The sequence below is a fragment of the Oryx dammah genome, unplaced genomic scaffold (assembly GCF_014754425.2).
Source record: "Oryx dammah isolate SB20612 unplaced genomic scaffold, SCBI_Odam_1.1 HiC_scaffold_17, whole genome shotgun sequence".
NCBI lineage: Eukaryota > Metazoa > Chordata > Mammalia > Artiodactyla > Bovidae > Oryx > Oryx dammah.
This window is the reverse complement of record NW_024070201.1, coordinates 54,266,312-54,281,545: the sequence shown is the minus strand read 5'-3', so window position 1 is coordinate 54,281,545 and position 15,234 is coordinate 54,266,312. Positions and strand designations below refer to the sequence as shown.

The window sequence follows — 15,234 nt, the reverse complement described above, 5'->3', positions numbered from 1 at the left end:
AACCACACACCACCTCTGAGCTTCAGTCCCCACCTGCAAAATGCAGAAACCAACACCTGCCCCTCCTGCTTCACAAGGTTAATCAGAGGCTCTAACTGAGTCTCGGACGTAGAACCCCTTCGCAGGGCCTGATGGGAAGAGCAGGCCTTGATACCTCCAGAGACTCAAGGGGGCAGAGAACTTGGTAGACAAGGTTTTGGGTCCCAGCCCGGGCCCTGGGTCACTGGGCAAGTCTCATCTCTTTCTCTAGGACTCAGTTTCCTCATTTAAGAAACTGAGATGCCTGCAGTCCACACAACTCAATAAACAAAGATCAAACCACTCCACAAACCACTCCACAAAAACACACACTCCACAAAAATAAATGAAAACCAAACAACAACAACGGCCCTTTCCCCAAGCCTCAGTGCCGCGGGAGCCAAGGACACAGCCCAGTCCCAAGGGCCGCTGAGGCCTCTCACGCCATCCTCCATCCCCGACTGGAGTCTTTTACCTTCACAGAAGCTGCTGAGTGGCGGAGAGTGCCCGATGAATAACCACAGAGAAACTACAACAGGAACCAGAGCACATGGTGGCGGCGAGATGGGGTGGGGGCAAGGAGAACGTGGTGGGTCAGAAAACAAGAGGGCAAAACCCACCAGGGAGAGGGGACGAACCTTGGGGCAGCGGGGCTTCTAGGAGGGCGGTGGGCAACACAGGCAGCTGGACAGGCACGGGGGGAGCCACGGCTCTGCCCTCCGGCGAGTCCCTCCTGCGCTCTCCAGGAGGCCATGGGACAGGAGGAAATTACAGAACAAAAGGGCATACAATCCAGCAGGTAGTCCACCAGACTACCATTCCAGGGACAAAGGAAACACCAAGGGTGGGAAATTCTCCACCCACCGTGTGGGGTCCAGGGCTGGTGAAAATAAGCGTTTGTGCCCGTTTCTCTCAACACCCCCACACCCATCCACATCCTCAAGGGTGGACATTCCCCCTTCACCCACACTCCATTAGTGGCTAGAGGGTCGGAAAGGGGACCCCAAAACTGAGTCCTGATCAGGCTCTGCTCTGCAACATCTCATGTGATCCTTCTCTGGGCCTTACACACCACCTGCACCCCCTAATTAGTACAAGAGGACCAGATAGGAGCATCTTGGAGGCCCCCCAGCCTGGAACCACAGCAAAGCACTGCCCCCACTGTGTGGCCAGAGGAGCTCAGCTGAAGCCACTAGACAAGGGGATGCCTAGACACAGGCCCGGCTTCTGGGGGCCCTGCCTGCCCAATGAAAGCCACACCCCCACGTTACCATGGCGACGTCAGCCTGGAAGATCTGCTTGATGAACTTGTTCCTGGAGGAGTGCACCAGCTGGATGATGTCTCCATGCAGGGTGTCCCGGTTCTTCTCCAGGAAGCCTGGGCAGCACCACAGAGCGGTCACACACTGTAACTCCAGGGGCCTCCCCGCAACAAGACTCACCCCCTTCCCAAAGCCACCATGCCTCGTCCACAAAGACCCTCAAAATCCCCCTAGTTCAACCACATCCGCTTTACAGTGGGGGACTCTGGGGCCGAGAGAGGACAGCGGCTCGCCCAAGGTCACAGAGAAAGCAAGGGGCAGAGCCAGAGCTAGAACTCAGTCTCTCCAGCCACACGCTGCCCCCCTCTTCCAGGCTTGGGCAAAGAGAAGGGAGGATGTCTCAGTCCCTTGGAGGGAGTGGGGCTACCTTTTCCACTGAACCACCCCAGCGCCTGAAATGCTAGCTTTAGTCTTTTGAACAAAGATGAGATAGGCTGGGGCTCTGGGCGTGGGATCCTTTACTGGGGTGCTTGCATCTGACAAACCTCTCCCTGAGCAACAGAAGCAAAGAAGCTATGAGACTAAAAACAACTGCAGCGCAAGTACAGCTTGGGCAGTTATGAACAGGAAGATACCAAAAGGCTACAAGCCAACTACCATTTCTGCTTCTGCTGGGAGCAAAAGCAGGACATTGCCTTGGGGCCCTGCACACAGCACCAAGAGCGTGAGCAGGCCACGCCAGCCACCCCTCCAGCCCGACCCACCTCACCGATCCGCCCCCACCCTCACCTCATTTAAGGAACCAGTCTGCCCCACTCAGGGAGCCAGCAAGGGCACGTGTTTCTTGTTCGAGCTCCCTCGCTCCCTCATGCTGCAGCACAAACCTCAGTAAAGCCTTGCCTGAACTTCTTGCCTGGCTTCTTATCAATTTCTATGGATTAAAGAGTCCAAGGACCCAGATTGGTAACAAAGGTGTCAAAAACTTTCCTTAAGTGGGTCCCCTAGGAGAGAATGCGAGTTCGTCTGGTACCAGCTAATAGTAAAGGAATGGAAGTAAACGTACCTTGATTTTGGATATTGCCCTCACAGCTGTAATGCCCACAACTTCCTGTGTATATGTGGGACAGATGGAGATTATCTTCCCCAACCCAGAGAAGGAAAAAAAATCAATGTGCAGAGAAGCTAAGCAAACTGTCTAACACCCACAGCAAACTGGGGGCAGAGTTAAGACCTGAGTCTAGGAGCCCAGGCAACAGTCCAGGGAGGCTCCCTGCACCACACAGACTCCAAAGAGGGCTGCCATTCCCAGGTCTGAGGATTTAGGAGCTGGTTAATGGGGTCCTTGATAGGGTGGGGCAGAAGATGGGGTGCCTGAGGAGGAGGAGCCCTGCAGAGAAGCTGCACCCTTTCCCCCAGGACTCAGACTGCCCTGGCTGGTGGACAGCACAGAGACCCAGTGTGGGGCTGCCCACCTGACATCTGGGGACGGGCGAGCTGGAGGAGGCACCCAGTACCGGAAGTGGGGCTCTGAAGCTAGGATGAAATTGTAGGGCCCTAATTAAAGCACAAAGAAGGCTGAGCACCAAAGAATTGATGCTTTTGAATTATGGTGCTGGAGAAGACTCTTTAGAGTCCTCTGGACTACAAGGAGATCAAATCAGTCAATTCTAGGGAAAATCAACCCTGAATATTCATTGAAAGGACTAACGCTAAAGCTCCAATACTTTGGCCACCTGATGTGAAGAGCAGACTCATTGGAAGAGACCTTGATGCTGGGAAAGATTGAAGGCAGGAGAAGGTGGTGGCAGAGGATGAGATGGTTAGATAGCATCACTGACTCAATAGACATGAATCTGAGCAAACTCCAGGAAACAGTAGAGGACAGGGGAGGCTGGCGTGCTGCAGTCCATGCGGTCGCAAAGAGTTGGATGTGACTTAGTGACTGAACAACAGCAAATTAAAGCTCTATGACAGACTCACTATGGGGCCCTAGAGAGTCCACTTCTGGCCCTTCTGTTCCTTATCTTTTGAATGAGCATGAGGTACTCATGAACTCTTGCCTCTTTTTGGATCACCTAAACCACTCATGTTTTAAATAAAATGCTGAACTAAAACAGTGTTCTATGAACAGAAAATGCTGACAGAATTGTTAAAAGTAACTCAGAAATGATTAGTGACCTTAGGCAAGTCATTTCCCTCTCGGGGCCTCAGTTTCCAAATCCATAAAAGCAGATGAGTCTTCTGTTCCCTCCAGATCTAATAATATTCTATAATTTTATAAGTGAATGGAGTTCACTCAATTCTCATTTTCATATCCCCAGCAACAGTATGAAGTATGAAGCCTGGCCAATGAATGTTACTTGACCTGAACTGAAAACACCCTCTCTTACTCTAAACAACAGATCCATTTGCTTACCCAACAGGCCTTCAAACTTAACGTTGGCTTCCTACTTTCTAACAGGAGGGTCAGATCTCACACCTGCTATTTTAAGGAAGGCTGACGGCCCTCTGATCCCGTAACTACTGCATGGCTCACTCTCTGCCTTCTGGACCAATTCAACAAGCTCTTTGCTTGTTGAGAATTTCACTGACTTTGGCTGTGGGAGGGACCCTTCAGGACTGAGGGCAGTAGGACAGACACATCCCACAGCTGATGCCCACTCAAGGTCAGCTCTTTGCACCAGGGTGGGAGGGGTGGAATTGGCAAGGGCAGTCTGCGGGCTTTTGACAGACCATGTAAGAATTCCAAAGGGAAAAACAACTATGTTCTGACCTTCTTCCTCACTTTTAGATTTAAAAGGAGCCCAATTATATCTCCCAGGAGAAAAGAAGATGCAAGTCCTTCAAAGACCAAACTCGGTCTTGTTGCTCAAAGACTTTTGGTGGCTAACTGTGCTGGTTCTAGAACTGGCTTTGCACCCAACAGGCTGTGGGATCTACAAACAGTTAACTGCTCCTTCTTAGCCTCAGTTTCCCCTTATGTGCAAAAGAGTGTTGAGCCCATACAAAGAACTGAAACCAGGGGTAAAGAAGATACTGTCACCCATGATCACTTGGACTGCAAGGAGATCAACCCTGAATATTCACTGGAAGGACTGACGTTGAAGCTGAATCACCAATACTTTGGCCACCTGATGCGAAGAGTCGACTCACTGGAAAAAACTCTGATGCAGAGGAAGATTGAAGGCAAAAGAAGAGGGCAGCAGAGGATGAGATGGTTGGATGGCATCACTGACTCAATGGATATGAATCTGAGCAAACTCTGGGAGATAGTGGAGGCCGGTGAAGCCTGGCGTGCTGCAGTCCACGGGGTCGCAAAGAGTTGGACACACCTTGGCGACAGAACAGCAACGCCATGTTCACAGCAGCACTATCCATAGCAGCCAAAAGGCGGAAACAATCCAACTGTCCATCAACAGATGAATGGATAAATAAACGGTGCTCTGTGTGTGTGTGTGTGTATATGCAACAGAATATTATTGTCATAAAAAGGACCAATTCTGACACATGCTACAACATGGATGAACCTTGAGGGCATTATGCTAAGTGAAATAAGCCAGACACAAAAGGATGAATACTGTATGTTTCGCTTATATGAGGTACTTGAATAGTTAGCTACATAGAGGCAGAGAGTAGAGTAGAGATTATCAGGGACTAGGGGGTGAGGGGAGGATGCAGAGTTACTGTTCTGTGCATACAGAGCCCCTGTTTGGGGTGAGGGATAGATTCTGGAGAGTGGTGACAATTGCACAATATCGTGAATGTAGTTAATGCTACTGAATTATAAACCTAAAAATTGTTAAAATTGTTAATTTTATATTATATATATTTTACCAAAATTTTATAAACTCTAAAAAAAAAAGCACTGAACCCAACGTTTTTTAACATCCCTTCCCTCTTTGTATTTCAGCACTCTGGTGTGTCTGCCCTGGGCTGGAGAAGGGGAAGGAAGGGAGGGAACACCGGCAAAGAGAGACAGCCAGCCCCAGGGGGCCCTCCTATACCTTGACTCTCATAGTAAACGATGCCTGCAAAGTGGTTGATCCCAAACTGGGTCTCGTGATTGTTCTTGGGGGGAATGTAGTTCGAGTTGAGCTTGTGCTGGGAGTTGAGCTTATGCAACATGGTGGTGTCCGTGCCCTGTGGGAACCGAGGAGCACCCATCAAGCTCTCCCTCTCCTCCCCGCCCCACTCTCCACCAGGCCCTATTGCCTCTCCTGCCCTCTGTCTTTTCACCCCTCTTCTGTCTTTCCCAAGAGCCTCCCTCCCTTTATTTATATCCCAACACAGGAGCTCTCTGGGCCTCCGTTTCCCCATCTGTGAAGTGGGTAAATTGGAATTACAAAACCTTGAAAGTACATCCCAGTATAGAAAATCTTTTTCCCAAGATTAAAATCATGCAAGTAGCCCCTCCCTGACTGCAAGACATATTCTGTGCCTGGAGCACCTATTCTGTGCCAGTGGCATACTTGGATCTTCACCGTATGGGGTGAAGGAGTCTCGTCTGCCCTGCCCTGCCCCAGGCCCACCTTGGGGAACTTGCTCTCCTCATCGATGAGGGAGATGATGTTCATGGGTTTGTTGGCGATCATGTCCAGGGCGTCCTGGTTGTCTGTGAACTCGATGTGCAGCCAGTCAATGCTCTCCAGGTCATACTCCTCCTGCTCCAGCTTGAACACATGCCTCACGAAGAACTGCTGCAGGTGCTCATTGGCAAAGTTGATGCAGAGCTGCTCAAAGCTGCAGGGAGGGGGCAGGGGACAGGGGGGCAGCAGGGGAGCAGGAGGGGTGTTCAGCCCTGCCTTGCCACTCAGGGGTGACCCCAGCCTGATGTTCAGTGTGCCCCTGGGATTTTCAGTCTCCAACCTCTTCCATAACAGAAGAGGGCATGGAGGCCCAGCAAGGGCACAGCACTCACCCAAGGTCACTGAGTGAGTCAGGGGAGAGTTAAGGATGGATGACCAGGCCCTGAGGGCTGGCCAATGGGCACCACACCCCTGGCAGAGCACCCAGGAGAGGAAGAACCAAGGCACTGGGGAGGTGGGCCTCAAAGATTCAAAGCATCAGCAGATATGGGAAGGGGGCTCATGAGATCTGGCAAGCAAGGCCTTGAGGGTGACATCTCTGAGCCACCAACTCAGTGTTCTCCCAGGTGACTGACACTTCGTGTGTTCTGGGTAAGGAGAGGGCTTTGAGACACCTCAACATAGGAATTGAAGTGACTCACCACAGGTAACATAGCTAAAAAGTGGGGCAAGGGCAGCTGCCTGTAGCCCTAGCATTCTCCTGGGCCTGCTCCATCCATCTGCACCTCACATGGCCCCCCAAGAGGGGTAGGACATCAAGCATGGCCAAGACCCCCATCTCAAACATTGCTCAGTCTCACCCTCACTAGCTTTGAGGCATCTTGCAGCTTGGAAATGGACCAATGGGCAATGGGGAATAGAGTGTCACAATGGGTAGGAGCCTTTGCCCCACCACCACGCTGGCCTCAGCTGGCCCAGGGACTGGAGGGGATGGGGAGGAAGGGGAAGGGCCCCCAGGATGTCTGGAGTCACATTTTTCAACAGCCTGGAAGAGTGTGCTTGGGACTAGCTAAATGTAGTTTAAAGGGAGAGATGTGATCTGTAAGTCCACACTTTAGAAGAAAATTCCCATAAGACACAGCCCCATGTGGCACCTGTTCACTGCAAAGTTCTCGAACCCAAAAATGTCCAGGAGACCGATGGACCGGCGAGAGTTCTTCACTTCCTGGGAAGGGGGCTTATAAATGGCTGCATTGATCTTGTCCACAATCCACACGAAGAGCCGCCCGTAGATGCCCTGAAGGGAGAGGCAGCTGCATGAGCCATAGCTTCCCAGGGAGACCGGGCCGGACAGAGACCTTCCCTGGGCCTCAGAGGCCTCACTCCAGCCCCTTCCTGCTGCAGGAAACCCCCACGTCTTTATTCCAGCTGTTCCCTCTGCCTGGAGCACCCTCTCCTGCCTGAATAATGTCTGCTTGTTTTTCAAAGCTCTATGGAGATATCAGCTCCACCAAGAAACCTCCCCTTCCCTCCCCTGGAAGTTTGGGCTCCCACCCCTCCAACCATCTGTCTCCCCTGCAACTCTGACTGTCTCCAGGGTCCCAGAGCCCAGCACAGGGCCTGGCACAGGATGACAAAATGGCAGGACTGGGGGGCCTCCCCACCTGGCCCATTCCCTCTGTGGGGTCTTCTTTAGAAGGAGAGACCAGAGAGGGTATCCACAGGGCTGGGAATCGCACAGCAGACTGAATGGCCAGCAAATATGATTCAGCGTGAAGCAGGCCAGGGGTGGAAGGCCTCAAGTCACCAGAGCTGTTCAGGCCCTTGAAGAACACAAGTCCCAGCCCCTTGTGGGATGGACGAATCGGGCTCAGGGGGAAGGCACACTCTTGTTCAGGCCCCAGAGAGCCAGTGGCTGGAGCCGGACCCAAGGGCAGAGTGGGGTCAAGGCTGACATCCCTCCAGCTCTGTGGGCTCCTCAGCTCCTGCCCATCAACAACCCAGCCTCTCACGGGGCGAGGAGAGCAGGCAGCCACTCCACCTTGACGAAGGCGTCTCGCACGTCCAGCGCCTGCTCCCTGCTGAGTGGAGTGGACACTGTCTCCCCGCGAGTGATGAGGGTGCGGCTGGTCAGGCAGTTCATCAGGTCTGGGGGGTTCACCTGGTGAGGCGACATCCAGGCGCTCACGCAGCCCCCTGCCAGCCCGCCCCTCCCTCAGCCACACCTAGAACCCCTCCGGCTTTCCAGTCAGGCCTGGCCCAGCCTGCTCCCTCCACTGGGAAAGCCCTTCCCCGCAGCCCACAGCCCAATCCTCCCCAGTCGTCAAATGCCTCTCTCCTCCAGCCCCTTCCCACCCCCAGGATGTCACCGGTCCCTCCAGGGCTGGCTCCACTGGCTCAGACTCTGACTTTATTCATCCCAGTTTTCCAACTCAAGGCAGAGGCTAGTATATATTTACTAAACGACTGACTGACCCGCTCAGGGCCCCCAGACCCCCACCCTCTCCAGGGCCAGCTGTACTAGGTCTCCACTCCTCCTCTGGGGCCCAGTGCCAGCACAGATCCTGCACACAGCTGGTTGGTTCTCAGTGCTGAACTCCCAGGATTCTCCAAGCAGAGGGCCCCAGCTCCCTGAGCCAGAAGTCAACACCGTCCCTCTGAGAGAAAGAACAGCAGATGGGGACAGCAGGCCCTCACTGACCTCCAGCAAGGACGCGGCCGTGGCCAGGGATGGTGAGAAGAGGACCTCGCAGGCATCCAGGTTTTCAAACGTGCGGTCTGTCAGCAGCACCAGGCACAGCGTCAGGCAAGGGAGGTGGGGGTGGGGGACAGCCTAGGGCAACGGGGTGGCTCTGCCTATGCTCAGGGGGACTGCCCTGTCTACAGAGGGCACCAGCACCATGATTAAATGCTTTTCTGGGCCAATAGCTGTCTGACGAATGTTGTCTCCATGAGCCACGGGCATGTTGTCTCCATGAGGGCAGGAAGCAGGAATGCCCAGAATCTGGCCCCCTGCCTGACATCCAAGTAAGCAGACCCTGGCAATCATGGCCGCCCCACCTCCTGTGACCCCCACTCCAGACGCCCAGAGTAAGCAGGGACTCCTGACACAGGCCTGGTGAACTTGGCCTTGCTCTGGGCTCTGCCCTTCCCCAGATGTGCCCTACTCTGTCAGGCCTCAGGACCTTTGCACAGCTCTTGTTTCTGCTCAGCGCACCTGTCCTCCATGTCTCTGTCTTTCAAGACTCATTAGACTGTGAGCGCCTTAGATCTGGGATCATTCATTCATTCACTGAGCAAACTTTCCTAGGGCTCTTGCTCGGTCCAGGAACCATGCTGGACACCAGAGCAAGAGCAGAGTGGAGCTGGCACCTGCCATAGCCTGGCACCACCTCCCAGCCCGGCACACTGTCAGTGCCCTGGGAGTGCTGGACGAGAGGACGCCTTTCCTTCGCTAGTCTTCCCTCCTCACTAGAGATGGCCACTGGGTCCCTCACCCTCATACTGCAGGTTGCCCAGGTGCAGGATGGCAGCTAGAAGCTTCGAGATCTCCCAGTTCTCTGTGTCAGTGAACATGAGCACCTTCATGGCCGAGCGGATGTTGGCATATTCCTGGCTGTCCTCGCGGCCCTCACAGGTTACACAGTTACCCTGGTGGGAGGAAGTTGGAAAGCGGGAAGCAGGAGGGTGTCACAGAGACCATAAGTTACCCCAGAGAGGCAGTGCCTGGGCTGGGCCAGCCTGGGTTTCTGGGCACTGACCTCACCTAGGACTCCTCCAGAAAATCTAGAAAGCTCCTGGCTGGGCTTCTTAAGAACACATTCCTGCATCAGGGAAACCTGGATACCCCTTCTTCCCAAGAGTGAGAGGAGCCAGGTCACTGAAGCCAGGCCTGCCACTGCCACCCTGCCCTGCAGTCACAGCACCGGGGTCTTACCATGCCCCTTGCCCCCTGTGGACACACACTCTCAGGGACTTGAACCCCTCACCAGGTGCAGCCTGGGGTGGAAGGTGGGGTGGTGACTGTCGACAGGCAGGGTGTCAAGGGGTCTGCCCCACTATGTGTGCCTATGAGACGTGTGTGTGTGTGTCCAAGTGTGCCAGCCAGCTAAAGGAAGTGTGCAGGAAGCCCTGTCACACCTGCAACACACACACACACCTCTGTTGTCCCATAGCCCTCATGTGCTATAGCCCATATTTGTGTCCACGCGGCTGGCCAAGCTTGGGTCTAGACAACCAGGCATGGGCTCCTCCCAGGGCAAAGGAAGCCAGTGCCCCCCACCCAGGCCAGCCTGCTATGTGCATGGCCCCTCACTAGCACTGAGTGGCAGCAAAGGCCTCTTGCCCCCTTATCCTTGGTGGCCAGACCCTAGCAAGAGGCTGGCACCAGGACCCAGCAACCAGCTAGCACCCAAGGCTGAAGCAACAGCAGCCTGTGCTCCACAATCCTGGGGGGGCCCTGGCAGAGGTCACAGTCTCCACGACCTCAAAGACTAAAGTACCACAGCACATGTGTAGTGGGCACATGCGTGTCTATGTGTCCCTGGGTCTGGGACACCTACACATTTAGGAATGTGTGTGTCTGTGGCAGGCTTCCCAGGAGACGCTAGTGGTAAAGGACCTGCTGCCAAGGTAAGAGGTATAAGAGACGCAGGTTCGATCCCTGGGCCAGGAAGATCCCCTAGAGGAGGGCATGCCAACCCACTTCAGTATTCTTGCTCAAAGAACCCCATGGACAGAGGAGCCTGGCGGGCTACAGTCCATGGGGTCACAACGAGTCAGACACAACTGAAGCATTATTACTAGTATCTGTGGCGAGAATTCATCTAGATGGGTCGGGGAGCAAGTATGTGCCCACATAGGGAACATGCTTTATGGTAGGCTGGTGCCCATCAGAGGATGAAAGAGAGCCCACAGCGAAGTTCCCACCCACCAGGCCTGGAGCTGGGGAGGGCTGGGACAGGTGTCCCCCTCCCCGGGTGCCCGCCGGGCCTCACCATGGCCAAGTAGTTATAGTCCATGGCCTGGCCCAGGCCCAGCTTCTTCTTCTGCTCCCCATTCATGCCCTCCAGCATGCAGTAGAACACGTGGTAATTCCTTTCATCCGGGGCCTGAAAACGTGGGCACAAGGTGTTGGAGGAGGGGAGGGCAGGACAGGGCCATCGGGCAGCAGACAATCAGACTATAAACAGTTCACTGTTTTAACAAGGGTCTCATGAAAAAGTCCCCATGGATGGGTTTCCTGATGGGATCCCAGGCCCTGAGGCAAGCAAGCAGGAACACAGGACAAGCAAGTCTATGCAAAGTGCACCCCACACTCCGCACCCCGGGTCAGGGGCTCCTGTGCAGGGGCTCAGGCCCACCTGGCGACAGACTCGTGACTTCTCCAGCAGGTACTGCTCGATCCTGGCACCTTCAATGGCGCCCCGCTTGTTGAAGTGGATGTCAATGTACTTCCCGAAGCGGCTTGAGTTGTCATTGCGGATGGTCTTAGCATTCCCAAACGCTGCAAGGGTAGGAGAGGGTCACAGGTCATGGGTCACAGTCATGGTCAACTCCGCCCCCACCGCCCCACAGCCATCCTGTTCCTCCCTGAGTGCCCCAGTCTTACCTTCCAAGATGGGAGTTGCTTCCAGCACCTGCTGCTCAATCCACGAGTGCTGCCCGCTGATGGCCGCCAGGAACTGCAGGATCAGCTTCGTGCTCTCTGTCTTCCCTGCCCCCGACTCCCCACTGCAGAGGAGACACAGGCAGAGGCGGGACCTGTTACAGCTGCTGTCCCACTCCAATCAGCTCCTCATCAGTAAAATGGACTGAAACTAAGGACCTTTTGGGGCTTCCCTGGTAGTTCAGATGGTAAAGAATCTGCCTGCATTGCAGGAGACCTGGGTTCAATCCCTGGGTTGGGAAGATCCCCAGGAGGAGGGCATGGTGACCCACTCCAGTATTCTTGCCTGGAGAATTCCATGGACAGAGGAGCCTGGTGGGCTACAGTCCACGGAGTTGCAAAGAGTCAGACATGACTAAGTGACAAACACTTCATTTTCAAGGACTTTTCAAACCTGGGGAAGGTAAAAGGAGCTCAGTTAACTTTCCTTCCCCTCCATTCATACTGCCACACAGCATGGCATTAACTTTGTCAATGCTCTGTCAATTAAGCATGTCAATGCTTTGTCCTTTTATCCTCTGCCCAAGAGAGAATGGGAGCCTGAGATTGCAACTGACCATAACTTAACAGAAGCCAGCAGTAAGGCTGGCATCGAAAGCTAACATGAGCTCTGGTGACATTAATAGAGATATAAGGCCTGGGAAAGGGGAGGTGATTCTCTATATTATGAGGCATTAGCAGGAGCCTAGAGCAGGAGTTCTAGGGGCTAAGCCTGGAGCTCCATGCTGGTGCTGGGTGCCCACCTGATGATGCAGCACTGGTCACGGCTGTTGCGCTTCATATTGAAGTAGCAATTGTCAGCAATGGCAAAGATGTGGGGGGGCATCTCCCCAATCTTCTTGTTGGTATACTGGCGGATGTGTTCTGACGAGTAGATGGAGAGCAGCTGGTAGGGGTTCACAGCCACCAGGATGGAGCCCGTGTAGGTCTGTGGGCAACAAGAAACAGAGAGCTCATCCCTTCCTATGGAGGGGGGCTCTGAGTCTAGAAAGCTCTCAGGCTCTGCCCTACTCTGTCCCTCTGGAAGTCAGAGCACTGGCTTTGGTGCTGGAATCCTACCTCCCTATGAGGTGGGCAGTGGGGGGTGTGTAGGCAGCGGGCTTCAGGTTAGCATTGGGCTGGCTCAGAGTAGGTGCTTAGAAACATTTGATAAAAGGAGGAAGTGGGGGGCGGAGGAGGGAAGGAGGGTCTCGAAGCCTCGATTTCCTTATCTTTATCTGTAAAATGGGTATAATATAACTATCTATGAAGATTAAAGAAGATAGTGGACTTTAAAATTCATAACACCCTGCAGGTAATCCTCAAAGGCTGACTCCCACCTTTGCCTCCAAACCCTGCACCTCAAACTATGGGAGTGAAATTCACAAACTGGACCTTTCCAGAGTGGAGGAGATGGGTAGGTGAGAAGGGTCTCTGCACTGCCCCTGCACTCTGGGGAACATAGCACCCCAGCCACCCTGGGTGGTGTGGGCACAGGGGCCAGACACACCTCAGAGAGCCTTCCGGGGGTTTTTCTCCTTGAGCTCCTTGGTTAGTGCACCTGGGTGCAAAATTTCCTGCTGCGGACCCAGACCCTGCCACACAGGGGACAACAAGGCCTGGTCCTCCTGCCTCCAGGTCACAGTGAGGCTCTCAAGGGTTACTTCTCCTTCTCCACCCCCCACCACTCCCCACTCCAATTGTAAAAGGTCACACCCAGCCCATCATTGGTGATGGATCTATTGACATCTGAGCCCAGATGGGCTGAAGAAAGCTGTGAGTACACAGGGGAGGGATCAGCCCCATCCATCCCCTCCCACCTGGGGCCACAGGCATCACACCAGAGCCACAGCCACATCCTGGCAGCCTCAGCCCCTAGGTGGCCATGCAGGGAAAGCGCTGCTGCCAGCACCTCATACCAGGCCAGTGCCCACCACAGGGCCAGCTGCGCCATGCAAAGCGGCCCTGGCCTGAGTGCCCCAGACCCAGGCTTCTGTCCTACCAGACACCGCCCTTCTGAGCCCCAGAGGACCCTCCTCTCCCCATCCTGGCTCTTCCTCTGAGTAGCCCATGCCAGAAGCAGCTGAGCCTCACCAGGCCGACCGCCTGACCGTGTGCCAGAGCCTGAGCAGCAGAGATGGGGCGGGATGGGGAAGGAGGCTGGAGGGAGCTGTCAGGCCAACCCCACCGGAGAGCGGGAACCTGCTCTGTGCTACTCACCCGCCCTCCACAGTTGGTCTGAGGTTGGAAAGTAGGGACAAAAGAGAACTCGTCAGTGGGAATGGGGTGATAAGGATCTGCTCCACCAGCAACACCGAGCACAGCCCAGGTGAGTCCATTGGGCTGACTCCCCAGAGCAGGACCTGTCAACCTCTAGTCCCGGGGGCCTCGGCCACTGTCCCCCACAGCTCAGCCCAGCCAAGCAGTGGGAATCAGCTAGATTATGGCCCTCAGGTGGGAGAGACAGCCACAAGAAACATCCCTGTGAATTTAAAAAGATGGTAACGATAACTCTATATATGAGACAGCAAAAGAGACACAGATGTATAGAGCAGTCTTTTGGACTCTGTGGGAGAGAGCAAGGGTGGGATGGTTTGGGAGAATGGCGTTGAAACATGTATATTATCATATATGAAACGAATTCCCAGTCCAGGTTCGGTACATGAGACAGGGTGCTTGGGGCTGGTGCACTAGGATGACACAGAGATGGGATGGGGAGGGAGGTGGGCGGGGGGGGTTCAGGATGGGGAACACGTGTACACCGTGGCGGATTCATGTCAATGTAGAGCAAAACCACTATAATATTGTAAAGTAATTAGCTTCCAATTAAAATAAACAAATTTATATTTTTAAAAATCTAACTTAAAAAAAAAATCCCTGTGGCAAATCTCTACTTCTCTAAATCTGTCTATTCATCTGTAAAAGGGGTATGGTTAACACCCACCTCCCAAGGCTGCTGTAAAGACCAAAGGGCACAACCTTTGGACAGGTGCCTGGTGCAGAGTTGGCTGTCCACAAGCACCTTCCTTGGAGTATTTCCTTAACGGCAGGCATGGCTCTCAACCACTTGGCCCTTGATTGCCATGTGATCTGAGGCCTGTATGCTATCATTCAAGAACCCTTCCCTGAGGCACAAGGGAAGGCTGACAACCACACCCGACTGCCAGGGAGGGAGAGCCTGGGGCCAAGGGAACTCAGCCCAGGCACACAAGATGGAGAGGGTACAGGAGGGCAGAGGGCTCTCAGTGGGAATCAAGCACAGAGGCGTGAAAGGACAGGACATTTGGGAAGATTGCTAGGGAAAGGTCACCCTGACAGCTGGGGAGGATAAACAGCAGTTACAGAGGCTGGAGGCAGACGCACTATTTCAAACCCAATGAACCGGTCAACGGGGGAATCAGAGCCAGACCGAGGTGGCCCTGAGGAGAGGCTCGGTGACCAAGCACAGGGGGGCAACGCCAGAGAGAGCAAGGGTGAGCTGAGCCACCGCGAGGAGCCTTCCCGGGGCTGGGCCTGGACCGTTTCTCTCCATCACCCGTCCGTGGCCCTCTCCTCCGCCCACAGCCCAGAGCGCCCTCCCGAGCACTAGGCCCCTCAGCCCTCGGCTTCCCGGACATCCCCACTTGATGTCCACCAGCCTGCCCAGACCACAGCCCACTCTCCCCTCCAACCCTGCTCCTGCTCTGCCTCCCAGCTCGGCCAACAGTGCCACCAGTGCCCTTCACCAGGGAGGGTGCTGGGGGAGTCTCCCCTCCTTCCTAACAACCCACTTCTCTCCGTG

The 15,234-nt window shown here is 54.4% G+C and overlaps 1 protein-coding gene across 1 annotated transcript in view; it reads right to left on the bottom strand.

Moving 5' to 3' along the window:
- Positions 1-15,234, bottom strand: part of MYO7A (myosin VIIA) — a 100,501-nt gene that overhangs the window by 61,059 nt on the left and 24,208 nt on the right. The window contains exons 4-14 of the mRNA XM_040258913.1: positions 12,218-12,402; positions 11,418-11,539; positions 11,170-11,312; positions 10,804-10,917; positions 9,304-9,457; positions 8,508-8,584; positions 7,848-7,967; positions 6,961-7,103; positions 5,810-6,020; positions 5,285-5,420; positions 1,290-1,396 (exon numbers count right to left, since the gene is read on the bottom strand). Of these exons, the coding sequence (XP_040114847.1) occupies positions 1,290-1,396; positions 5,285-5,420; positions 5,810-6,020; positions 6,961-7,103; positions 7,848-7,967; positions 8,508-8,584; positions 9,304-9,457; positions 10,804-10,917; positions 11,170-11,312; positions 11,418-11,539; positions 12,218-12,402 (1,512 nt within the window). The remainder of the gene's footprint in view (positions 1-1,289; positions 1,397-5,284; positions 5,421-5,809; positions 6,021-6,960; positions 7,104-7,847; positions 7,968-8,507; positions 8,585-9,303; positions 9,458-10,803; positions 10,918-11,169; positions 11,313-11,417; positions 11,540-12,217; positions 12,403-15,234) is intronic.